The 27,316-nt window shown below is 37.9% G+C and overlaps 1 protein-coding gene across 14 annotated transcripts in view; it reads left to right on the top strand.

The window, feature by feature from the left end:
• Nucleotides 1-27,115, top strand: part of LOC135167140 (synaptotagmin-7) — a 127,916-nt gene extending 100,801 nt beyond the window's left edge. For 8 of the 14 annotated variants that reach the window (XM_064130007.1, XM_064130014.1, XM_064130006.1 and 5 more), the window contains 8 exons: nt 10,592-10,603; nt 12,348-12,507; nt 13,357-13,497; nt 14,694-14,841; nt 19,762-19,871; nt 20,116-20,284; nt 20,557-20,769; nt 20,863-27,115. In XM_064130007.1, coding sequence (XP_063986077.1) covers nt 10,592-10,603; nt 12,348-12,507; nt 13,357-13,497; nt 14,694-14,841; nt 19,762-19,871; nt 20,116-20,284; nt 20,557-20,769; nt 20,863-20,963 — 1,054 coding nt within the window. In that variant the 3' untranslated portion in view covers nt 20,964-27,115. Of the gene's footprint in view, nt 1-3,709; nt 3,845-4,062; nt 4,155-10,591; nt 10,604-12,347; nt 12,508-13,356; nt 13,498-14,693; nt 14,842-19,761; nt 19,872-20,115; nt 20,285-20,556; nt 20,770-20,862 lie in introns of all 14 variants that reach the window. The other 6 variants (XM_064130016.1, XM_064130018.1, XM_064130017.1 and 3 more) reach the window with 6 other exon arrangements.
• Nucleotides 27,116-27,316: the final 201 nt, after the last annotated feature.

Raw genomic sequence — 27,316 nt, forward strand, 5'->3', positions numbered from 1 at the left:
GATTTTTTTCAGTACTAGAATTTTTATTGAAAATTGCCCTCGGTCTATATTTCTTGTGAAGCACTTGCAATTTTAGGAATGCAGAAGTCTCTCTTGAGAGAAGCAATGATCGCTCCTACCCTTAGAAACACTCGAATCAATCGATATACATGCATATGTTATAGAACGTATGTACCAATGGCGGAGAATATGTTATACGGAAAATACCGGAGTGTCTCGATAGTTCCGCGGAATAACCGGAGAACTTGAGCGTAAAGTTTCCCGTATTGACGCAACTCGATAAGTCCAGAGCGATAAAGTCTCACAACAATTCAAAATTCTCAATGCAATTCTGAATTACGTTATCTGCATTCGCAGGATTAAATTACCATTCTGGGAGAATTTTCAACAACAATTTCTATGAAGGTGAATTCTCCCACGAAGAGAGATACGTAGTTTGTAGGACACGATTAGGAGGGTCCGCAGGAAGTGGAGATTGTGAACGAGACACAATCAACGTTCTAATGTTGTGATTGTAATCCCGGAAAACTTTATTATCTTCTCCAGTATCCTGGAGGGTTTCACATTATTTTTTATCCCCTACTCTTCTGAACTACATTTACTCATTAAAAGAAGCAAAAGTATAGATGAAAAAAATATTATTCTTATCATATTAAATCGCTCCGCGTTACCAGAGCAAAAAAACTAAACATCTGTCTGCCTCAAGTTAGCGGTTGTGTCTTGTAATAAAAACACCTGTGGCTTTTACGAGCCTCCTTGGGGTGCAGTGACAAAACACTTCCGTTATCGAGCTCCCGGCTCCTCAAAAAGCATCGATATGACCAATAAAAATGAGTTCCATCTCTTCCTCCCCCGAGTCTTGCACTATTTGAAAAACGACCCTCAGGCTGCCAAACTCTGTTTCACACATTTTTTTCTCTGGCAAACTCTCATTTTTTTTCGTCTCGAATGCGAGTGCAATGGAGTCGATATATTGAATGTAACTGGCCGTGTGCAACAAGTTTCCAAATGAACCGAATATTTTTTATCACTCATTTTGCAATTTAAATTTCCATTCAACGGCAAACAAAAAAGAGAGATCGTCTGACCCGGTAGATGGAAAACAAAAACGTTCATCCATTGAACTGTGATATTTCATTTAGACCCCTACAAATGCACATTTTAATGAGTAAACTCAGGGGCCACGCCCCAGGCAAATCATTCACCCTGTTATGCGATATTCATCCGAATTCCCTTTGTCCCCAGTTTTCGGGTACGTCAGGAGTACATCCCGAGTTTCCTCCAAAATTCGTCAGTCAGGAGAATTTCAAGGGTAAAAACAGAACTCCATTAAATTTCGTCGACTATAATAATTATTACGCTGTCATAATTGCAATTAATTTTCACTCCTTGTGGCTCATAAAGCAACTGGAGAATGTTCAAACTGTGTTTGATAAATTCTAGCCAATTAGTGGGTGAAAAAGTTGGAATTCTTAGTGAGGATATTGTTGAGATAGAAACGCTGTTTCCAGTTCACTTAACGATTGGTGGAGCCTTCTATAACGGTTAGGCAACCTTGTTTCGTTTGAAGTTCGTGGAACAGCTTCTTTAAATGCGCGTGTGATATTCCGATATGATATTAAGGCAAGGAAATTTCCTCGATTGATTACATAAAATATTATTATGTAAATCGGAGCTAAAATTGTGAACTGAAATTTCTGATGGCGACCAATTCTTGGGAAAGGGCCATCTGTTTCGATGAATTAATTCATTTGTAAAATATCCAGTTAAGTGTCGACTAATTTACTCTGATATTTTCATAACACATCGTTGAATTGGTTATTGTAATAATTTACATTTATAATACACAACTCTGTTAACAATCAATAATTTCCCTCCTCACTGTTGACCTCGATTTTTCAAACCCCACCCGATGACTTGTGATCTTCACTTCTTTAATTATATTAATCGCCTGAAGAGAGGATTAGGTTATCTAGCCGACGGGGACAAATGGGATTGGTCCCTCTGATTTATTTTACCGAAGGAAATCTCAAATTCGAAGATATTCATTCACAACCGAAGACAATTTTTCTTCCCTTAAACTTTTGCAAGCTCGTCAACCTTCAGTCACTCTTGGAGAGAACAAAAGGATCTTAATTTCAAAGACTAGTTTTGCTTCTGTACCCACCTCTCACCGACCAATCCTCACGGTGATACTCGGAACCAAAGATTTTCACCGAGAAACTCTGGCTTAAGTACGGGTAACGGATACGTAGCTAACCTGTTGCTCCTCCAGCTAACCATCACTTTTCCCCAGTATACCGTCCACCTTTTACCATTCCCATTATTGTCTTCTTCGTCTTTTCTACGTGATCTTCAGCGTTGCTGAAATTTCCTAATGACTTTGGCTAACAATTCACTGGAAATTTCGAGGGATATTCACAAGTTGTGGGGAAATTTGGAAACTCCAAAAACGCTATTTCTACACCTTAATGGCACCCACTTCAACCTAAATTAGACCTATTTATCTCTAAACTATTTACCAACTGTATTACAACAGCTGTAAATAAAGGACTGAGGATCTTCCTCCTGATCTGGATTTTTTTTCGGGGACTCCTCTTACGGTTTCATCTCAATATCGATTTTATTCTCTCGACCCCGGCTATTCCCCTGTAAATTTCTCTTGTCGGCGATCTAAAAGACAGAAATTTCTTTAATATCACCGGGAAAAGGCGACCAGCGTCGATCGCCTTAGACACTCAGTGCCGCAGTCAACGCGATAGATAAAGATAAAAGGGAGACAAAGCAGCGAACAGGAGAACCGAACGAGTTCAGCGTAGCCAACCCCCGGACCCGAGCTGGTCGTGCTAGAGGATCGATCCAGTACCCCTGCACCCTCCACCCCACCCCCCTTCACCCACTTGTGTATCCCGTGCACTACTCCCTCTTACCCGCGTCGCGGCGGCGAATCCAATGTGAACAGCAGGAGACTCCTCTGAGTGAGACGAGTCGAGAGCACTTCGCCTCTTTCTCTCCACTACACACCCCCTTGTAGCGTACTCTGCCCGGTGTATGTCCACGAGGGTCATGCTTGTCAGGAACTGTTACCACTGTTGCAGGGCAACTGTGATGCTGCTTTCGTAACTGTAAAAATCACAGCAACGTACGGACCTCGTGTATGTTAATTATTTTCTTTTCGTCTTCATTTTTCATTGTTCGTTCCACCTTCTGTTTGGAATTTTGAATTCTCCGGGGGAGTGGTGCCATTTTTATTCCCGTGCATTGACAAGAGTTGTCAAGAGAGAGGAAGAGAGAGACACCTGATCTTTCCAGCGTCTCGATGGTGCCCCAAGTATTCTCAGGTGATGCATATGACGTGAAGATACCCTAGTGCACGAGACAGAGGCTTTTCAAAGTCTAGTATTGCTTTCAACCTCTTGTCAATTATTCAATACCCACCAACGCCATGGAGCGAGTAACTGTTGCACACCTGCTCCCTGATACACCCTTTGTTGTTTCTCCTCATCCAGACCATTCCACTCCGACCCCGTGTTTTATTTATTCCTCCCTCAGAAATGAATCTTCACTCCTTTCACTCGTCTAGCAACATCTCACCTTCATTGCCTCCCTCTCCCACTTTTTCCGCCACTTATTTTTCATTAAGGGAGGAGATGATATCCACGGGTCGATAACCCGTGTCTGTGCGCCTCTACCCTCACACTTTTATCAGGATATTTTTAGCTGCTTTTGTTAAGGGAAGGAAGATGGAAGTACTCTCGTATAAAATGGTATGAAGTTTGAAAAAAAGATACAGAGGGAGGATATACATTAACTCGAGTTTCCTCCCAAGTGCAGTTGTATAATGGTAAGTTTAACTTTCGAGAGAAATAAGAAATGTTTTCCTTTTCAATTTTCCAACTTTTCTGGAGTGGGAAAAATAGCTCGCGTTCTAGTTAAATTTTGGACTTATTGAAGGCAGGGGTGGGTGGGGGATCATTGATGGGATATTTGTGCCAACTATTTGTCGAGAAGAAAATCGGGTTTAAAATCGTTAGGAGCTGAATATAAAAAACCGATTTGTAGAGTGACATTTATTGGAAGGATCGAAACATGTGGGCGGCAATGACCAGATCCCTGGAGATACTCGTCGCATTCTTCGAGTATTACACAGCCAGGTAAGAAAATAATCCGTAGACAGATGATAATGGAATATCCGGAGTTGTTACTTAATCTTGAACTTATAAACTTGTACTTGTGTTAATGACGATTGATCCAATTGATATTTCCAAACATTTTGTGGCCAGAATATCAATGGATGTCTGAAAAAGTCAAGGCAAGTGAGATGTTCGGGATGATTTGAACTAATTTAAGTTAATAAAAATTTCCAGCCATTAAATCCTAACTAATGACGAGTATTTTCGAACAACCAATATCCCAGAAAAAATATCCGGCAATCAACGTTCTCTTTCCCTTCCCTTAATTAAAATAAAAAAATCCCCGAATTAAATTTCACTCTCGACATTCCCATGAATATTCAGGTGATAATGAAGTCTGAGGGTTAGTGCACTGCGCATCACCAGGTGATATTAGCTTTGACCTCCTTCGAAAATTTCCCTATGTACTATCCATGTCGGGGGTCTCACAGAGAACTCGCCGATAATGTAACCAAACTAATTATACAAGCATTCTACCGTCACCCCTTCGCCCGATAGTTCTAGCAATGTCCAACTATGTTGCAGTATCGGATATCGCGCGTGTCAGTAATTATCCGTAACAACCACAGTACCCAGTGACATTGTATACCAGAGGTACTCGCGCATTGTAATTGAATGCTTCGTCATGAAAATCCAGAAATAAGCGTTATCATTATTTTATCAACATTGCCACCAACTGCATCGTGAATATTAATATTAATATGTGTTGTTGAAAGTGGGGAATCGTTGCGATAATTTATGCGGATCAATTTGCATCCGTAAAACACATGAAACTACAAAACAGGAGACGCTCTGCCGAACAGATTTATCTGATAAATTTTGTTCCAGTTATTTTTTGCTGCACTGAATATCGAATTTCTAATTTGAAATATTTTTTTTATGGTAGTTGGGGATAAAAAATGAAATATTAAATTTATGGGGCTGATGTAATGAGATAACAATTATATTTCACTTCGTATGTGAAGATTATTTTTATCTTGAGGGGATATATGGATTCAGGAGAGTAGTGCAGTTGTCAACTTCGATTTTGAAAATTGGGGAATAGGAATTGCGAAAAGGATTTCCACTCCGATATCGATTGGCGCTCTCCCTAATTGGAATTAGTCGTTATATCTAGTGGGACCAGACACGCGTAATTATCGATCTAATTGGATTAATAGTATTGAAACTATATATGAAATTGTAACTGTCTTCAGAGTGAACAAAATGTTTCGCGCAGATTTATCTGATAGAGCTTGTGCCAACGAATGCACTCTCGTTTAAAATATTCTTTTATTGGATACAGAAAAAAATACGAATTTATGGTGCCAATACTACGGCATCAACTGAATAAAGTCACAACAATATCGCATCCATAAATTTTGATGACAAATTTTGTATCTAGGGGTTTCGGGAGTGGAATTCTCGTTCGATATCCATTAGAGTTTCCTCTAATTGGAGCGAGTAGTACAACTTCCGTCGGATCAGACACGTGTAATTATTAGTCTGGCAAAATGCTGTCATCAGGTCAGTCTAGTAAATTTTATTGAAGCGAGTAAATTTTAATTAGTAATATTTTTAGATTTTTTCTCATCAAAAAGTGCTGAACTCATTTCCCTGAAAATATTTGTCTCCGTGAAATAAATTTAACATTTTATGATGGACTCAAATTAATGGGACAGACGCACTAGACCGTCATTTTTTCTGGATACCGAATTCTCATCAATTTTTACCCAAAATGCTTTGGAGTGCAATAAAATAATTTCAACGTTTTCCGATCAATATAGAAGTTATCCTTAAAAAATTCATGAATACTAGAGTATCACACTCATTAATTCTAATGAAAAAAAAATATTGTATCAAGGGGTGCTCAGAATTAAATGCTCCTTCAACGTCGATTAGAGTTCCCCCTAATGAAAACGAGTGGTTATCCCCTCATTGGGTCAGGCGCATGTAATTATCAGTCTAACAAATATTTCCATCGATCTCATCAATATTTATTGAATATTTTTTCTTTCCCTTTACCCTAATATTTTGTTCCATAAACTCTCATTATTGTTTATATTTTTCTCTTTAGATACGTTTATAGGAAAAGCAATAAATAACATAAGCAACAGACATTCATAAACACATAAATAGTTTAACCAGTGTTCAAAAAAATGGAGCTGAGCGTAGAATTGTCCTTCGATATCGATTGAACCTCCCCTAATTGGAACGAACAGTTAAATCCGTCGTGTGGTTCAATGCGCGTAATTATCGATCTAACAAAAGTTAATCAACCGCCAATGTGTGAATCGTCCTCAACTCATAACGTTCCAGTCGTTTATCACTTCCCCAGCCCCCAGCGCATTTATCACAGCCCAATACCACTGCCAAATGTGTTGGAATTCGATATGATTTATGCTCTCCATTTTTTCTGTCCCTTATCGAGTAAAAAGTATAATACTCACAATTTATCACCGTGATTGGCAAAATCGAAGAGTCCGAAATATCTAGAATTGAATTACTCCAGGCTCTGAGCGTGGAACACTGGAGGATGGTTTTAATGGGGCAGAATTGGATCACGTTGCACCACAAATTTGCTACACACCGGGGAGTAACACCAAAACGTATAGTGAAATTCGATTAGTACTTGAGCCGCTATGGTATTATGGGCACCACAAAATACCATTCGGGTATCGCAACTCGTAAACGGAGATATTCGGAGGGAATGCGGACTACATCAGGCGTGACAGCTAGTGTTACTTTTTATGAGGTTATAAATCGCTAGACGGAAATTATTTACTTCGACTTCAATTATTTACTTCCGTCAGTCTTGCATGAACTTGCCATTATGTCCGGAGGGTCTTCCACCAATTTTAATTACATCTAGAGACTGATTGGAAACATTTTTTTTTCGTGATTTCGTGTGAATCATTACAGTCCTATCCAAAATTGATTTGAGCCACACATTTATCACGCACTTTTCTAATAAACTGATTCACGCAATCCAGAGGCAGTATTTCTCCGGGTGTATCATCCATCATCGTGATTAAGCAAGAATTAACTGAGAAAGTTCTCAACAAAAATTCAACGAGAAAAACCAATATTTTTTCCATCACTGTGAACTCCAATATTCAGCGCTACTTTTTTCCGAATCAACTTGTTATACCGCAATAGAGTAAAGTGCTGGTCGTAAACGTCCAATCTCGAAAACCCACTCCCCGTATAAACTCCATAAATTATGGATGATGCAATATTCGGAATCATCCAGACGGGGTGATTTCCCCCTTCCCCTCAGAAAATCTGAAAAATAAATGTTTATATTTTCTCGTGCACCTGTAATGGTATGTCTCCGCAAATTCAGAGGGAAAGACGTAATAAAAAAATCCCAGAGAATAATGAAAGCACGAATTCTTTTCTTTTTGTCACTTGGGAAATGAGTGTGTGCAGGAGGTCACCCGACTCTGCGACTGGTGAAGTCTTTGAATGAAGAGAAAGAGTTTCCACGAGTGGCCGACCACTGTAACTGAGAAAACTGCGTTGGATCAAGCCAACAAAGTTCACTGGTTTTTTATTTTCATTCATGACTGAATATTGTTATTTGACGCGAGAATTTCTCGGATTTTCGGATATTCTCGTCTACGATGTACTTTCGGGGATTATTTTTTCATCCGAGGAAAACGAAAAATGATAAATATAGAGAGTGATGAATAATAACCCTAAACAAATTGAGTTCAAGCTTAAATTGAAGCTTTCGTAAGTGTACTGAAGTCCATTGAATTTAAATAAACCATCTCCCCTGGGTAATGAGGGACTCGCATACGGGGAGAGAAATACGAGACCAATTACCGGGCTCACGCAGTAAAATACCTTCAAATGGTCTTTCCGGGCCAAATGTAGCGTAAAAAGTAGTAAAAAGTACTGTTGTACCACCCCTCTCTTCGGATAAATGCAGAAAAAAATTCGCACAGCAGGAAAATAAAATCGAAGCGGTAGTCTATTTTTACGAGAGATCGGAGAATAATTATGCGACTCACTGGTCATTTTTTCCAACTGTCCCCCAGAATTTTCGAAAAGTCTGCCCCATCGAAAAGCTCCCTAAACAATAAAATTCGCGTACAAGTGATGCCAGTGGAACCGTCAGGATCAATTGGGCTCGTCAGCGGAAACGTCTGGACTCCAGTAAAACAAAAAAAGGAAATATAATTCCATCCCAAATACCGGTATATTTCCCCTGTGACAGATACAGCAACAGCTATGCCGATTGAACAGGGTTTACTGGCGTAGCCGACTGCCGGAGGTAATATCCGGCTGGACAAATACGTCCCAACACCGTTGAACGTCGACGGATACCAACTGTGTTTCCCTATTTGCCCGATCACTACGGCAAAAGTCACTGCACCTGGGTCTGATCTAAGGGTACTTACGGAAGGGACAAAGGAAACGACATATCAATCGCTCACTATCCCTTGAAGTTCCCTCAGGGGATTATACCTCGCGTAAAAAGTGAAGAAATTTAATGGGAATGAAAAAGTAATATTTCATTTTCTTTCTCTTCATGATTTCAAAATTTTTTCTTTAACATTTCCTGACATTAGACCGGAGAAGGTATTACTCGGTCCATCCCGGGCCAAACAATTAATCATCAACTATGGGATTCAGGAGCAAACAGAGCTCAACAAGCGGACAGAGCTCCAATTTCAAGGGGTGAAATTGATCTTTGACGTTCCTAATCGCTTTGCCATGTGTACCCCCACACAAACCCCCATCGAAATCGACAATGCCAACTATAAACCCTCTGGTGATATCATTGCAATTCACGTAGACCACTGATAATTACGTTTCACGGTCATCGAATGATTGAACAGCCATCTTGGTCTCGTGTTCTGTCCTGTTCGGTTGAATTCTGTGTCGCCTACGCAGTTGGTATTAAAGCCGAGGTGGCACTGGGTCGAGTCACACGTTCACGAGAATCCTTTGGTATTTCGAAGACACATGTGTACCACCTGTGGGGCACCAGGGACACAGCGCGTGCTCCGGTGTTCCATTACACTTTACGTGCCAAGTCATACGTGATTTTAACGGACATATTGAACTAAGATTTTTTTTATTCTATCATTACGTTCTCTGAGGCGACTTTGTCGCTGACTATTGACCTTAAACGCATCGCTGCGCGGATTAGATTTTTTATACGTTGAAAAATTTATGTAACAAAATGTCCTTTGAAATTTCCCTGATGGATAAAAAAACTACGGGGGTTAAACGCTTTTTTATCGGGGATGGTATGCGTCAGAGAAAAGTGTTGGCTCGGTCGTTTAATTAAAATCAAAACATTGAGCCAATTACGCGTGAAAGCAAAAACTGATAATTTCGCGCGAAACGTTGTCGCTTGAGAGGTTTTCGATGTTTGTAGTCATTGTCGGAACTCAATCTTGATGCAAGCCAACCGCCGATGAACTTCGTTCCTCGTTATGAGCTGAGTGCAATTACCCAAGCACGGTACCATTATTCTTAGCTCGCGAGGGGAAAAAGTCGAGGGAAGCCAGCCAGGGTGAAAGTGGAAAGTGGTAGGGAAGAGAATGAGGAGCATCGAGTTTGCGGAGACGAGAGGAGAATTGGAAATTGTAGGGGTTGTCCTGGGATTGAGGGGCATATTCGAGGGGATAATTTGTAGAGGTGAACAGCATTATTGGGTATTTATCCGGTGAGAATCATCAACTTAAGGGTAGATTGATTGAATAAGGAGGGCCAAGTGAAATTTCTTCTAATCATCCCAATGAAATTTGAATCCAAAATTGACAATTCGATTTTGAAGCTTTGAAATTGACGGTGAAATCGTAAAGGGCTCCGCCCATTTTATGATCCCTCTGCTGATTTTTTTCCAGTGATAATCTTTAAAGCGATTACGAACACTCATGAATTGCAAGCGAGGTTTCCAGGATTTATCGTGCCACTGAGAGCCAACTTGTACAATTATTGGTAACGATTTACATTTATAGGACACTCAAGAAGATAGTAGACTAGGTTATAGTGCTCCGGTTTCACCTCCTCCCAATTCCATCGACTTTGGTCAACATAACAGATACAGGACGTCTATCTGCGAGTCACATCTTCGCTGAGTCGAGAGATTGGGATTTAGTGAAATGAGAAAAGTTTGAGTAGACACAGGGCCTTCAGTTAACTAGAATAGAATAACAATGGGAAGAATGAATGCTTCTGTCATAGCTCAGAGAAATAACACTTTCGCATTTCCAATCGCTTTATTTTACAGCGCAGTCGATACCACATCGTTTTACGCTACTTTATTCAACGGAGTTGAGCGTTTTTTTACTAAAAAAAATGAAGATTATCTGTGTGACACTGTTTTAACTAATGCTGCTTTCTTCGCTTTAATTTTCTGTTTCATGGCATCGCTATGTTGGGGGAATAATCTGCAGGGCGCAGTTAGAGTAAGTACAACTGCGTATTAATCATCAGACTGTGTACAATGTTAATTATGGCACAGAGAAAATTGTGTTTCACGTTTTTATTATTATGCTACTGTTGTTGTTGTTGGAATAATAATTTATTGTACTTTGTGTGTAATAATCTGTAGATATTTTACGTACATGACATTGCCGAGCAAGTGGTTGAGAAAAATTGAATTCTATTTATTACCGAATAAAAAAATTTAATTAATCGATATCGTGACTGCAGAGATAACGATCGGTGTGTAACCGATAAATGTAATGGTTTTATGACTCGAGAAGTATTCCAGGAAAAACTATTTTGTCTATTTTATAAACTCAGAAAGCAACTTGAGGATCCTCTCTGCATGGAATGCACGTTTGCACGTCTCAAAAAAATGACGTCACTCGATTTTTGTGTATTTGCACCTCGCCCATGATATTTGTGTGTGTGTATGTGGGAGTGTACTTTTCACTGTTGGACTGACGGCTACTATTGTTCCGAATGCTCCACGTACCTGTCTCACAATCGTCTGACGCACGTATTTCTGTACTACTTGCAAACATGAAACGATAATTTGTGATAACTACGTAGAAACTTGAGAACTTTGGGAATGTTCTTCAGTCTTTGGTAACTTCATCGAGGACGAGTGTCGGTGGGGGAGGAAGTGGGGGGGAAATGGAAATATTGGTGTTCGAGCGGCAATAAATGAAGTTACGTTCCATCAGGTGTGGAAGTGCCGATCGACTTTGTTAAAGAGAAAAAAGTTTTGACCGGCTTTCAAACATTCTCAGAATCCTTCACATTTCATTCTGGAATATTGGGGTTGATAATCTCATCCCCATTGTCACGTTAATCATTCCCATTATTTCTTACGTGAGAATTCCATTCGCTAATTTTAAATTCTTTAGTCATAATCATTCTATCCTGATTTCTGTTTTAATTACTCACATCAGACGGCAGATGTTGTCTGCTGGTTTCAAAGGGCTCACTATTTATCACATGATCCCCATTCTCTCACTTTGTGTTACTAGCGGAGTTACGGTAATAACGGACACTCCAGCTTTCAATTCGCCCCAGATTTTCCTCTCAATTTCCTCGCTGTAAACTTCACATTTTCCGCTATAAAATAGCCCTTCTAATATAACAAACTAAAAATTATTTTCCCCATCCCCTTTCGCTTCGCTCATTTTCATGTATTTTGACATTTTTATTTTTGTTAAATATTTTCACGAGGTTAATCATGGGTAAATGCTGTTCGCTAATTATTGATTGATAGGTGAATACATTGCGGTTACGTCGTCAACCATAATAACCAATTAAATCCATCGATGAAGTTGACGCTGTCGAGTTCATGGCTGATTTGGTTATAGTTATAGGCACGTGCACTCACGGCGTTTGATAGGTTATTAGATCTCTATTGGATGGCGGGTGGGTGGCTAATATGTTGTACACATTTCACTCAGTATCACCCCTGAAATGAAAACAGTATTTACACAACTGTCGGCCGTATTTAAATACCAAAAATTACTACTGTATTCGATTTTTCATGTCAAACTGTAGACAGTTTTCGATTAAAAATTTATGTTCCTCTATTTCCTATATGTAATTGATGTCTATTTTTCGGCACCATGTAAATATTAATCTATCCTGTATTGATTCACTGTGACACGAGTCTGTGAATACATGTGTAGCTATTGGCAAGGTCAGCAGACTGACATTTCGGGGTTATTTTTGTTTTTACAGAACGACTGGAAATCCTAGTAGCAAATCACCGGCTGGGGGAAGCGGCGGTACTGGCGGCGCCGGAGGTGGCAGTGGAATCGGTGGAGGTGGTGAACCACGCACTCCAACTGCTGGACCACAAAATAAGCAGGTGGCGAACGTTAAAGGAGACCATCCCTCGGTAAACTATTACGCGGAATTATTACTTGGTGAAAGAAAACATGTTCAACTTTGTTGCATTATGAGGAGAGGAGTTGGTGAATTTTTTAATATCATTAGTAGACTCGGGGGAACTTGATAAAGTGATGTAAATTGGATTTTTGCGGCGATTGAAGTGCTAGACGGGAAATTACAGTTTCAAATGAATTCAACTCAAACTTTTCTTTTGTCGATGGTAGAATCGTTCGAGCTTTTCTATTCAATTTATATCCATTATCTGTTTTTCAACATTTTTGCGGGTGTCGGTGCACGGAAGAGAGAATTTTTATCGAGTTGACGATATTTTTCGGTGCGACATTGCGCAGTTGAAATTATTTTATTGATTCGACGGATAAATTCAGTAAGAAATCGACGACTCGGCTTCAAACAATAAATTAATATTTTGAATTCGATTGTGCCTTTGAAACCTTGTGGTGGTACGCTGTGACAACAGGAGATTCGCATTTGTAACGAATGAACAGAATGTCTTCTTTCTGGGTGCTACAATCGTTCCAGGCTTTTAATTTAATTTACCTCCATTATCGGCTCTTCAAAATTACAATGCATCCCATGCCGGGTGGTTCCATTTGATTCAGAAGTATTTCATTCTCAATTTTCTCTCGAACGAGAACAAAATCGCCTTCCCTGATCTAGAACTAATCTGATTCGCACGAGTAGATATGTCGCCCATGAAAATTCCAAAACAAAACGTGAAGAGTAGAAAATGGAAACTGTACATTTCGACACAAGAAAAAAAACATCCCTCCCTCTCTGTGGAAGCTTTCAGAATAAAAATTAATTGAGTTCCATTTATACATTTTTCTGTTTACAGAAAGCATTTTTACAGAATAGATCAATCTCACTTGTGGATATGTACATCGACAATAGCGAGCCCAGCGAAAACGTTGGACAAATACACTTTAGTCTTGAATATGACTATCAAAATATAACGCTCATCCTGCGCATAATACAGGTAATTAATGTCTCCCATTCTTCATTAAAATTATGCTCCATTTTTCATGCAATTCATCCACAAATGCAAGCGTTGAAACATTTAATTTTAGCCACTAATTGAAATGAAAATCCATTTCGATGAGTGTCCCTGATACCGATGATATCCATTTTAAACGTCCACTGCTTCAAACTGACGCTCGAATTAATTTAATTAAATCTATATCCATAGATATCATTAATGGGCAGTTGACATAAACTCATTACAAGTTACCATTCATTTAATTGCAACGCGACCATTGGCTGATCGAAATGCTCTGCATCGTTGTATAATTTGCATACCCGAATAAGCTAGATTGATCTCACTGTCGTACGATAATCAGACAAGTTATTTTCCCGGTTGGTGCCATTTAATTGAACGAGAAATGAATTTTCAAAGCTGAAAACAAGTTCTAAAACCGAGGGAATAAAAACTCCCGAAACTGGTCTGACTTATAGATTTTTTTTCTACTTTCCAAGACATTGGAGGGTAATATCAAGTGTTGATATATGAGTTTGTTGGTGAGTAAGATGAGAATGCCTGTGAGACACGAAAATTGTTCAACTTTGGGGTATCTATAAAGAAATGCTACCTTCCACCAAGAAAATGCCTCGTGTCCGACAACTGGATAACTAGGGCACAACCGAGTTTTGAGATAACAGATTTGGTTGAAAGTTGGACGTGTGGGTGGTTTTAAGACAGAGAGGAGGAATCTGTACAGATATATGAGAGAAAAATAACAGAGGATCTATGAACTCGTGGGATTTTCTTTCCGTGTAAACAAACGCATAAATTCTAACGAAACTGTTGACAGCTCGTTAACCACAGCCTGATCCAACACAACTGTGCATTGTTTGGACAGTTTGAAATGGCTGGGGAAGGCACATGTGCTGCCCGTGTCATCCGAAATACATTTTTATCTCCAACTTTTTTTATTTGATAAATTGCTTTGACAACGAAACAGAGAATAATGAAAATTGCCATTTGCAGCGGGTGGTAGTTTTGTGAATATGCCAATATACCAATGAATGAATGAATAATTAAAGTCAAGATTTGACATTCCAAAAAGATTCATATACACACAATCATTCCATCCAATCCTCCGAAACAATCAGAACTTTGTAATAGACGCCATTAGATACAATTGTTCTAATGTATATGATATCTTGACTTTCCAGGGTAAAGATCTACCAGCAAAGGACCTTTCAGGCACGTCCGATCCGTACGTGAGGGTCACACTACTGCCCGACAAGAAGCGTCGTCTCGAGACTAAAATCAAAAGGAGAACTCTGAATCCAAGGTGGAATGAAACCCTCTACTTCGAAGGTAAGATAACGTGACATGTAGTGAGAAATAATATTGTTTTTTTCACGCTCGAACAAGTCCATTTGAAGGAAACGAAGAGCACTCGAATACTCTGAAGATGATGAAGAATGTCCCAATTATAACTAATCGCAGAAGTAATCCGGGCAATTTCTCTTTTAGACAGAACGAACAAAAGTAATGCCTTTCGTTTGAGGGCATTAAAAGCCCACTTGATGAGCTTTCACTGCAAAGCCACCTCTTTATCTTCATTTGAATGGAATAAAAATTGTTGCAAAACTATTGTCAATGCCAGCAATCGATCTAAACCACTGTGTTTTTTGCCCAGACCAGAGTCAAGAGCCAATCCCGACAATTTAGCGTCCATTGTTCGGCGAATGGGCATTTTATCCTTGCGATATATATTCACAGATATAAATACAGAAGACAAATATATTACGTGACTTTAATATAAACCATGAAAGTGATTACAACTCGGCAACATTCTCAACTAACGTCATTTCCAAAAGTAAAAAATACGAAACCAATATTTACAACTTCATTCCGCCAGAGAATACCGTGTTTTGCTCATGACGAATTTGATGCTCTAGTTCTGAGTACATTCTCAAATAATTGAGAGACCCCAAGGAGTACTTACTGGCTGCCCCCCAGTGACTAATTGTACGAAATAATAGAAAATAATTGGTGGATAATGGCTTCCCAGTTTCGCATTTCATTTACCGGTCCAATGGGGCTACTTCATTCTCCCTCTCCTTGATTCTCTCCTCAAGCTAGAAACCAACAGATCCATCCAATCTCCCATCCTTTGTTTAGTATTCACTCCGACTTAATGAACTCTCCTTTTTCACCTAAAAAATACTCACTCCAACACTACTGTCTCTCAATCCCTCTCTTTTTCATTTGTAGAGAATTCCCAGGAATTTGTGTATCTTCGAGTTTAATAGGAATTGAATTCTCCCTTGAGAGATAACAACCCAAAAAGAAATTGGATTCGTGACATGACAATTTCATGATTTTCCATACAACTATGGCCAATTTATCCGTATCATTCTCTCCCGTAGGACAATTCGCCTGTAATGGATGAATTGTTGCTGGTAGTGGAGAAACATCTCAAGAAGTTTTGAATTTATGACAAATCAGTTCCTTTCTATCTTTGGAATATAACACATATGGAAATTTATTACTCCATTATTTTCCCTGCAGAATATTCTTGAGGTTCCTCTTTAAACCCAGACATCTGTTTTACATATAAATTAAATTTTGCTCCTCCCGGCTAGATCAATTAAAAAAATTTCGCCTTCCACATATACCTGAAATGTCTTATAAATAAAAAGAAGGTTTATTAACTAAAATAGATAATTTTCTGCCTTAAAACCAATTTTGATAATAAATTCAACTCTCTTCGTCATTAGTCACCCCCAAACGCTCGTATTTTCGTCATTTCGAGCTCTATATCGCCCGGGAATTCCTCAGCGTCTTATTTTCGTGACCCTCATGCCCTCATTCCGCTGTCCCTTCGCCGCTTCCCTCATCTTCATCCACTTCAACACCACAGCTATTATCCTCATCGTCACGCTTACTAACCCGGCGACTGCTCTCATCCACCCAGACAAAGGCTCTCCCCATCGTCCCCATCGTCCCCGGCAATTCCTGATACATACGAAACCCGAACCCAAACGCGATCTAGTGCGCATTCAACCTCAGCCTCGGCTTTTCTACCCCTTACCTGGGGATTATGGGATTCTCATCGTCGTTTGAAATACATGGTTGTCGATTTTCCATTGTCTTCGCCGATATCAGTTATTCAATACCTCATTTTCGAACTCTTAGTAGGTATCGCATTATTTAAACACCATTTATCTTGCAATAAAAAAAGGTATTCCCTTGCTGGAAGATTTTTTAAACAATTAAGTTCTCACTCATCTAGGAATTAGTGAACATATCGAAATTTTCCGGTAACATTTGTTTACTTATTCGTATCGGTTCAATTTTGTTATTTATATGGTAAATTTTTTGGAATTGAATTCTCATTTATCGTTTAATGAGAATAAAAAAGGGAGCCAGATGCTCTTCCCTTAATAAAAAGAAAGGAACCAGATGTTCTACCGCTTTCTCTTTTCGGTCCCTCTAATGACACTATTCCAGCAAAATGCGTTTGCGGAAGTTTTTTAATCCTCATCCCATTTTGACATTCAGATGAAATATTATAATTTACAACAAGAAATGTTCATTGACCAACAATGTTGTTTTGTTTCCTGGCCTCAAATACTTAATTTACAAAGAAAATGTTTGAATGGAATTCTCATTTGTCCTCTAATTAAAACCAAAACGACAATCAGTTGTTCCTCTCTGCTGTTCTTTATTCATAATGTTCCTATTTTTTTCTCTCTAATGACAGAGTCTGACGCAGATGCTCTTCCATTTCTCGTTACAACATCTCTTAAATTTTGTTTCAATATTTCTTCACAGAATTAAAGCTCCATGAAATAATCTAATTCCAACCTCAACGCTAGATGTCATAATCCCTAATGAAAATGAAGGAATAGAATCCTCATTTATCTTCTAATTCAGATGAAAATGACACCCAGCTGTTTCTCCCCTCTTATCTCCATCCACCCTTCCTATTTTTCCCACTGACAATACCGGAGGCTCTCACAACGCCCTAAAGTTATTTAAGCGTTCAGAAATATTTTTTTCCCAGCGTGAAATCCATTTCTGGTGAAATGTAGTCCTGTAAACTTCCGAAATCAATTTTTGTTCTCTGAGTTTTCCTGCTTTCTACACGTGTTAATATTCCTCATTACTAAGGCTTCGAATCGACCGCTGGCTGCACCCCTTTCACGCCTCGGCTCTTTTTACTTGTGTCTTTTTATTTGAGTCTCTGCTAGAGTCCTTTTCACAATACTCGTAATTGCTGGCATTCTTTGTTCTCCAGATTTTTCAATACTATGTATTTTTTCCTCCTCCCCTCCTCATCGTTGCAATTTCGATGCTCTCGTTAGCTGTTTTTTTTTTCATCGATCCTCTGCTTTTGTTCTATTCTTTTTATCGTGTTCTTTACTGAAGAACCGAAAGCTCTCGTGTTCTCTATATTCACGCTGAATCGGAAGATTTTTTGTTCTATTCTTGATTTTTTTTGTTTCCCTCGCTAGATTTTCCCCACCATGTTTGAATTATTTGTGGAATTCAACCGTCATTATTACCTTGGGTCGTTGAAACCTCAGATATTTTTTTTATTCACCTCTTTTTCTTCATTAAGAAAACGTCGGGTTGAAGATTAATGAGTCGATGTGAATCAGATAAACTGAAATTCAATGCTTACATCGCCAAAATTTCCTGTGGGATTTCGTGAATTATTAATGAAATGTTGGGGAATAGAGGGGGAATTGGAGCTCCTGGGATTCTGTCTATTTTTTCCTCTCTATTTTCACCCACAAAGATGTTACCAATGACTTTGAATAATTTGTGGGCATTCATGAACCTTTATCAACAGCAATCGATTTGAAACGGAAATCAAATCGAATCTGTTGATTTCTTACGCCCCATTTTCATTGCTCCCTAGGATGTATGAAGATTAATGATCATAGGGGTGAGTTAAAGCCATGAAAGCATTCCATTTCTCATTGTTTTATCATCTCCAAGTTTACTATCAATACTTTTCGTGAATTCCCATTACATATCTTTCGATGTGCTCTTTAAAACCTTCTCAGGTTGAGTAAATACGCATTTTCTCCCCATCTTCATGACTTCAATCTTTTATTTTTCTTTCCTCGTTTCCGTTTTTCGTTTTTATTTTCTTCGACAATAACGGTTAACAGCGAATACCCCCGACATTTTTATTGCACTGAGAATAGCGATCTCTGAATGAAAAATATTACTTTTAACATCACGAATGCTGGAAAATCCAGGCCAATATATTTATAGCTTAATTACCAGAAAATTCAAATAGTTCTGGTGATGAATACTAATGTCTCATTGAAAATTCAAGCAAGGTCTCATACGCCCTAAATCGGCTAAAATTCTATTCCCCCAAAATTACGACCTGACTGTAAAACAAATTCTAATATTTTAAATGAAGTAATACATAAAAAATAAGAAACTGGTGAGTGGTATTCTGGATTCATACCAATGCTTCCGATTCTACTCATCCGAGGAGAATAAGATGACCCCACAGAGGAGCAGATTCACTTGTCATGCATAACATCCCCTGGATTTTTTGCATCACGGGTGTTGGCCAAGCGGAATACCTAAGCATTCTCCACCCCCTCCCCTTTATTATTTCAATACCTCTAGAAATAAGAAGCATATCAAGCCCTGATCCTCACTGAGAATACCTTTTTGGCTGTTGCTTTCATGATTCCTGTCGTCATCATGACTCAAAGACCAGCAAATAGCTCCACTGTATCTCCTCGGGGATAAGAATAATAGGATGGAGGGAGGAAAACCAGTTCTATGCACTTTTCATCTATCCAAGACGCTCTATCTGCAAAGTGGTCTCCTCGAAATAGGCGAATTGCAAGGTCACAGAGCCATGAAATATTCAAACCCGTGGGAGAAGGCAACTTTGATCTTTCACCAGGTACCATGTGTATTTGTGTGGGATATTTCAACCCACCCGGAAGCCTCGGACCAGGAGATCTTGAATGAATCCGACGTACCGTGCACAGAATCCAGATTAACTTTGTTAATTCTGTGGAAATTAAACGTTGTTGAATTCTTTAGAGTTCAGTACGGTTTCCACTCTTCAACTGAAGTTTACGTAGATAAGAACTGGGAGATGGTCCCCAATGGCTCAAAAAATTCCCGTGATTGCGGCGTTTAATATTTTTTTAAAATAAATAAAAACCTCGTCAACTGCCTGATTGTTCTGCAATTACTCTTTCTCTGGATTCATTTATAATAATCCTATTTCGTAAATTTTAGGATACTCCATACAAAAATTGCAGAACCGAGTGCTGCACCTTCATGTATTCGACTACGATCGATTCTCCAGAGACGACTCCATCGGAGAAATATTCATGCCTCTTTGTCAGGTAATATCATATCTCCCTTTAAGACATCAAATTTCAATTAAACCCTTCCTGAATATCCCCTCACAATGCCTCTCAAATGATCACTCAGAGGGTATAAAATTTAAATTGAGGAAAAAGCTTTGCTGTATAATAAGTTCACTATTGAATACTTCCAATTTTATGCCCCACTATTTCACACATCGATGAGTTTTACGGGGTCACAGCGGTTTCGTCTGTTCATATTATGTCTGGTTTTGTCGGACAGGTCGATCTCTCTGAGAAACCGGCGTTCTGGAAGGCCCTTAAACCACCAGCGAAAGATAAATGTGGTGAGCTACTGTGCTCACTCTGCTATCACCCGAGCAATTCAATTCTCACGTTGACCCTGTTAAAGGCCAGAAATCTCAAGGCTAAAGACATAAACGGAAAATCAGGTGAGTAAATGAACTGTAACCGCGTTTTAGCTGTTGGTGAGTTTTAATTAAATTTCATTCTTGCAAAAGTCAATGAAATTCAATTAAAATATCCGTGTACATTAATTGAGTTTCGGAAAAAGTGTGGAGAACAGTTTAATGAGTGATAGCAGAGCCATGAAGGTCAGAGAGACGTTAAATTAATTTGATGGAGTTTAATAGATAATGAAATTTTAATGGAAAAGCCGGAAAATGACGCAGTGGTTTGATGAGTGAAATCATTTTTCTCGCAGATCCCTATGTCAAGGTGTGGCTGCAGTTTGGCGATAAAAGGATCGAGAAACGAAAGACACCTATATTCAAGTGCACCCTGAATCCTGTGTTTAATGAGGCATTCTCATTCGATGTACCTTGGGAGAAGATCAGGGAGTGCTCACTCGATGTCATGGTTATGGATTTCGATAATATTGGGCGTAACGAGCTCATTGGTCATATACTATTAGCAGGTAGGGAGAAGGCAACTGCTAATTTATCCGAACTCTGGTAATTTCAATCAATTTGCCAGTGGATTTGAAACAAAACGGCATTTTTAATTCCAGGTAAAAATGGAAGCGGTGCCTGTGAGACGAAACACTGGCAGGACATGATCACAAAGCCAAGACAAACAATTGTACAATGGCATCGTCTGAAGCCTGAGTAGGAAAGGCGAGGGATCATGGGCAAGCGTTTCTCAAATGTAACAACAACAACTTACAATTTCCCAACAGTATCAGCGGCGTCTGTGGTTCGTGTAGTTCGTAGTGGCGTTGGTCATTGTTCACCAGTCACACGTAAACGCAAGTGGAAGGATGATGATGATGCTATGAAACCAGATAAAACGCCTGAAAAATTACCAGGCATCGAGGCGGAGGGTAACTTGGTAGTCAGGCTCATCAAGAAGATAAAAAGGCGAAAGCGGGAAATGAGGGAGTTGAAAAAAAGCGAGGAAAATCCATAAAACACCTCTCTGAAATTTTTTTAATGATAATGAATGGAAAATAATTTTCTCCCCACCTACCCTCGAGCGACGCAAATGGCCGTCCGGTGTTTGTAAATAGCACACGCACACGAATGAATAATGAGGAAATTGGTGGAATAAAAAGTATTTCGAGCGTGGAGTTTTTACATGAAAGATTATACGAGAAAAAAAATTCAATTACACGTTGGTTACCTGACAGAGCGCCCCAAGCGCTTCCGAGGAGGAAAATTATCCACGATATGTCTCCCGTGGATACCCGTGAATCTTTATATAACTTCGATGTGAATTTCAGACGCCCCAGAATTGGCTGGAGTAGAAAGAGGAAAAATGGGAGAAAAGAAAACCTTGCCCGCAGATCCGTTTTTCGAGATAAGAACATTTTTCTAATTGTAGGATTTTTTCCCCTTAAATATGAGGATTTTGTCGTTTAGTAAAACGATACATATTGAATAGTAACGTAATATGTTGATTTGCATTGCGAGTGTAAAAAGAGTTAAGAAATTTTTACGATTTTAGATGGGAGTATTAAGGAAATTCGTTTGAAGTGAAGTAAGTAGTGAATTTCTCGAAACTCTGCGTATTAATTTGATTTTTTTAAAATTATGTTCGTGTTCTCTTTCGCTTGACCATTCCTTTCGCAGTGATGAATGTCCTTGAAACGGAGAAGAGAGGGAAAATCATTCGGAAAATGGCATTCACCTGTCATCGCAGCTTACTAGACTTATTTTCCCCCTTTCGAATGTTAATTTTCTCCCTCGGGATAGAAAAAACATGAAGGGTGTAATCCTGAGTTCACAAAGTGTCAATTTAAAACTTGACTCGACTCTGTACTTCCCTGTCACCTACTTTTCACGAAAGTTGTCGCAGCCAATGACTGTTTCGAATATAATTGCAAAATAATCAACGCAAAGATCTATAAACATGCAACTCCTCGCGTCTAATAACTCTCCGCCGTCATGATCCGACGTTTGTCGCGGCTCCATCGCTCGTGTAACCACAGAAATCTCGCGAAATATCTACAATTATTGCTGTGCACCCAATTAAGTCAACTATCAATTATCAATCTCAAAATGCTAACATCAATCAGCAATTAATGACATTCAACGTACAATTATCCTGAGTTAACAGTTTCGCTGGTGTGTCGATACGAAACAAGAAGTCAAACTGGCTCGTAAGTGAATCTTTTTGATTATTAATATAGCAATCGATAAAGGAAAGAATATTTTTGACGGAACTTTTGTATTGAAACAAAAAAAAATATAAAAATGAAAAAAAAAATGGGAGAACGTGTGAGACACTTTTTGGGGTAAAGAATTTCAGATAAAATTGTGATCGGTGTACCTTATCCATGCACTAATGAAAAAATAAATGATTGAGGAGAGGGAGTGGAAATAGTATTAATTACATTGTACTCAGTAGTCTGCTGTTGTTAACAATAAAACGTAGTAACGATTTGTCCCTATCTGAACATTCCAAACGTGAAAATTATCATCCAAAATTTGTGTCAACATGGATTTCATCAGTTCAACGGCTAATGAATGGCTATCGTAAAAAATCCCAGCTTAATCCAATTTAACAAATCAACAAGTTATTCAATCGTTTACGCAGGCGTAGCTGAACCATGGTGCATTTTAATTGATCGTTGGCCGATTTCGTAAGCTCACGATATATTACGAAATTGCGATTACAATCATGATAATTAAAGTACCCGAGGATTATCCAAATTTAAAATTAAAATTTTAATGAATAATCAGCCTTCGTTTGAGGATATCCGAGTTTTTCTTGCAGACATTCATACAAATAATCAATCTCCAGAAGCTGCGAATGTATTTATAGAAGAATTTCTCCTCAAAAACAGATACCAATTTTTAAATATTTCCTGGCCATTGAAAATGAACAGCTGAATTTATTTCCGATGGAAGTCAAATGGAAATTCTAATATTCAATTACAAAATAAACCACACTAATGAAAGAATGTCGAAAGTACTTGGATATCCTCACTGTGACAGTTCAACAAAATTACAAAAACCAATGCCAAATAAAAAAAAACAGAGAACCAGGAGCCAGATTAGTGGAGCAGACACATCGTCTCGATTCAAGGTAGAAAACCAGAGCATAAAAACTTGGCAAATGTTGTGAAATTAAATTTCGATGAGTTATTAGGTTTTAACTGCAGCAGAGTCTCCCACTGTCTACTACTGTATCGCTGAATACCATATAAAAACCAATTAAAAAGGTTAAACTAATGTGCAAACTATAGCATAGAAAAATTCTAGCGCATTAAAGCAAAGAAACGACGAGATGAAGAAATGAAACGTGAAAAATAGTCATTAATATTAAACACGATTAAAATTAAGATAAATGGTTATACATAATTATATATATTGTAATGAATATTGCGTAGCACAAAATGAAAAATGAACATTAGATACTATTTGTATGTTATAGTCTGTACATACACCATTATCCAGATGCGCTGGTCCAGGGCCTTCGAGAGAGCATTGAAGCATCTGCTCGTTGATTGTCACTTTATTTGGTGAACAATTAATTGGAGAATAATTGGACATTGCAAGCATTGAGGATGAAAAAAATTTGTAGTCGATTACATTAATTCAGGTGGTTCAGCATGTTTTTGGGAGGTCACTGGACCACGCGGATACCGCTTGAGAATAGTATTAAAAAGTGAAAGAACAAAGAAGGAACATGGGAATATCTAGAATTCGTTTTAGGATTAAAATTTATATCGTGATTGTATATCAAGGTACGGCTAACAGTCAGGTGAACTAAAAAAAACGCGATTAGTGAAGAAGAAATTAGTGAGGCAAGTGATTTAACAATGTTCGATGTTACAAAACAAATGAGAAAATTAATAAATAATGAAAACAATTAAAGTTTAAATAAATGACAAAAAAATGTTGTTGCGCTGTTTGCATTGCGCAGGTTAAAAATACCGTCATTTGAAGAGTCTGGGGTTAATTGATTGAATTTGAAATTGAATATCTGACCGATGTGGTACCTGAGTCACGAGAACTAATTACTATCATGTTACTGAAGTTTACGAATTAATACACTGGAAAAATTACTGTTTTCAGGATAAATATTATATCGAGTATAGGTTTGGATTCAGTTCACTTTGAAAAATCCATTCTTTTCGCTTGTTTAATTCTGAGGATACGATTATTTCAAAAAGTGAGGCAAACATACGCTAATTTCAGACACTAGTTTTTCTAGTGTAAATTAATTATACGATTGATTGTGAAAATATGGGACACATGTCTTTAGGAATAGAGACTCGTCTCCTTGCCTTTCGAGAAAGTCCGAAGTTCCTCGAACTTCGATAAAATGATAATTAAAACTGAAGAAGATTAATCTCAGGAGTGTGAGAAATACCGTGTGCATTTTGGGGATGGTAATAAAAAAAACCAAGGGGAATCTAAAAACGTCATATTTTTTACTGTTAACTTTCTTTCCTCCGCGTGCAACGTTGCAAAGCTAAAATGCTGTGATTTTTCAATTGAACAGACAGTGAAAAATTCATCCTTCCTTTCTACTACAAATCCGAAAATAATTAGAATGAGAGATGGCAAAAAACTGCATTCAAATTTACGTGATTTTTTCTGCGCAATGATTAATTAAAGAAAATATAAAACACAAAAAAAAATTATGAAAACTGAGAGATGATAAAACGTAGCACGTATCTGTTTTCAATATACTTGTGAACAAGTTGAGTAATTTACGAATCAATCATTATTAAAATGATGAATAAAGTACACAGAGAGCTGTGGATGCAGTAAGGTCTTTTAGCAATGTGAATGTCACGCATTCTTTATTGTGTCCACAACAAATGAAGCGAGAGAAAAAAAAATTTTCAAGAAAACTAAAATCATAATCGTGATGCCATTGTGCATTCCGCCTGAATAATTAAGTCCTCTTTACGCTCTGAAAAGGACTGTAACTTAGTGTCCGCAAACTATTTTTATATCGCTGAATTTTCTCCTCACAACGCTCCTGATGGTGATGGAAATAATCAACAAAAGTGCAGTATAACAAGAATTAAAAAAAAGAAACTAAATTTTTCACGCATCATGCTCTATTCTTCTACGAACATTTGAAATGCTATTGAGTGGCCTTTCAGCTCTATTAAACAATTTATTTGGCTCAGCATCTTTGCAAATAAAACTAAACCAATGTATATTCTTTTCAGAGCCTAAAGTAACAAAAAAAAATTGTCATACAGTGCCAGGTTAAATCCGTGCGACGACACATAGTCTGATATCGTTGTCTAGTTCATTTAAAAAGAAGAGATAATTAATGAAACGAGATGATAACAATTATTAAACTATATATTATATATACAGTGTAAAGTATAAGCTGAATTATTTAGTTTTTTGTTAAGGGTGGAGGTAACTAGTGAATCATTTGTTTTCTCATTAATTGTTTTTCTAGACGAGGGCTCAAGTAGCTGAAAGACCTATATACTTATTGTATGAAATAACGAGCTAACATACCAGCGAGTGTCTACCCTTCATAAATGCATATCTCTCATCTGTGAAACCAGCTCGTCGAGTTGCACTCGAAATAAAATAAATAGTCAATTTTTTAATATCTCAAATTATAGAAATCATCACCGGACAACTAGATATCGTTGATTGTCCTAGAGTCCTCAAATTCGATTAGAAATTTTCTTGAATGTTTTGATTTCGAGTGCAAATGACAAATTAAAATGCAATAGTAAATAATTGTCCCTGAGTGATGTGCTGTGTCTATATCACATATTACGTTAGTGTTACGTCGTGCAGCCTATGTCTAAAAAGCGCAAATTTAGACGTCACTGACGAAAAATGAAAATGTAAGAAAATCAATTAATCGTGTGTCCTCATGAATTTTTACCTTAATCCCGTTATTTTTTCATTTGTTACGAATTCTCGGAGATATATGTAGATAAGTGCGACGGAAACGTATATGTAATTGAGGATAATGTTGCAAAGTCAATATATATTTCGTTAGCAGAGTGAAAGACTATCTTTATTTCTGTTGTATTTGCATGTTTATTTTTATCAGATGAATTGTACTGGCGCTTTGACAATTGTGCATCGATAATTCCGATAGATCCAGGATTTACTACCTGGGGTAATGTACATTTTTATCATTCGCATATGTCTACTTCTTCCAGTGTTCGGTTGTTAGTGAATCAAGCAATATATTTTGCTCCTCACAAAGTTAAGTCTGAATTGGAAAGATTATATTTTGTCCTCTCATAATGAATTTTGTTCGACTTGTCGAGCGAAAAATCGTCCGGAGCCTCGAGTCATGGCACAAATTGTGTAATTACTCCTTGTTGAGAAGAAGTACAACAATTCGCAAATGATAAAAGAACTGAAGGATCCTTCTATAAATAAATTTATCAATTATCTGAATGTACAAGTACCCGCATCACCACTTCCGTTGAGTCATGATGAAGATATCCCATTCATTCCAATGACAACTGTACTTATGTTTGATAATTGTAATTCGCGAGTTGTGATTTATATGAGCAGACCCAAGTAATGAACGTATAAAATTGTTAGAAAACATTATAAAGGGTGAGATGAGACCTTGGACTAATGAGAAATTTTCAGGGTTTAGGTCCTACGGATGCAACTCCCCATTCCAATGAAAGCAAGATTAAGAATCAATATGAGGTTAATTTAACAATCCTTGGAATGTTGCATTTGAATACCATTTTATCATAAAAACCCATGTTCTGTAAATGTATAGTGATAAACGATGAAAAAAAACAACAATTAAGAATCGAAGCAAAATAAAATTATTGTATGAATCGTTTGTGGAAATAATGGTTATTATTTCATGACCTTGACCAACAATATCCTTGAACTAGGTTAAATCCTAATTCTTCTGAAGGACGAGTGAAAATTTTGAGATTTGGAATAAATTCCATTCTCGACAAATAAAAAATTAACTTTTCTAATTGAACTGTAGCTAATTGTCTAGGAAATCGGTTGTAAATCCCGAATAACTCACTCAGTTACCAGACT

The sequence above is a fragment of the Diachasmimorpha longicaudata genome, chromosome 11, assembly GCF_034640455.1.
Source record: "Diachasmimorpha longicaudata isolate KC_UGA_2023 chromosome 11, iyDiaLong2, whole genome shotgun sequence".
Classification (NCBI taxonomy): Eukaryota; Metazoa; Arthropoda; class Insecta; order Hymenoptera; family Braconidae; genus Diachasmimorpha; species Diachasmimorpha longicaudata.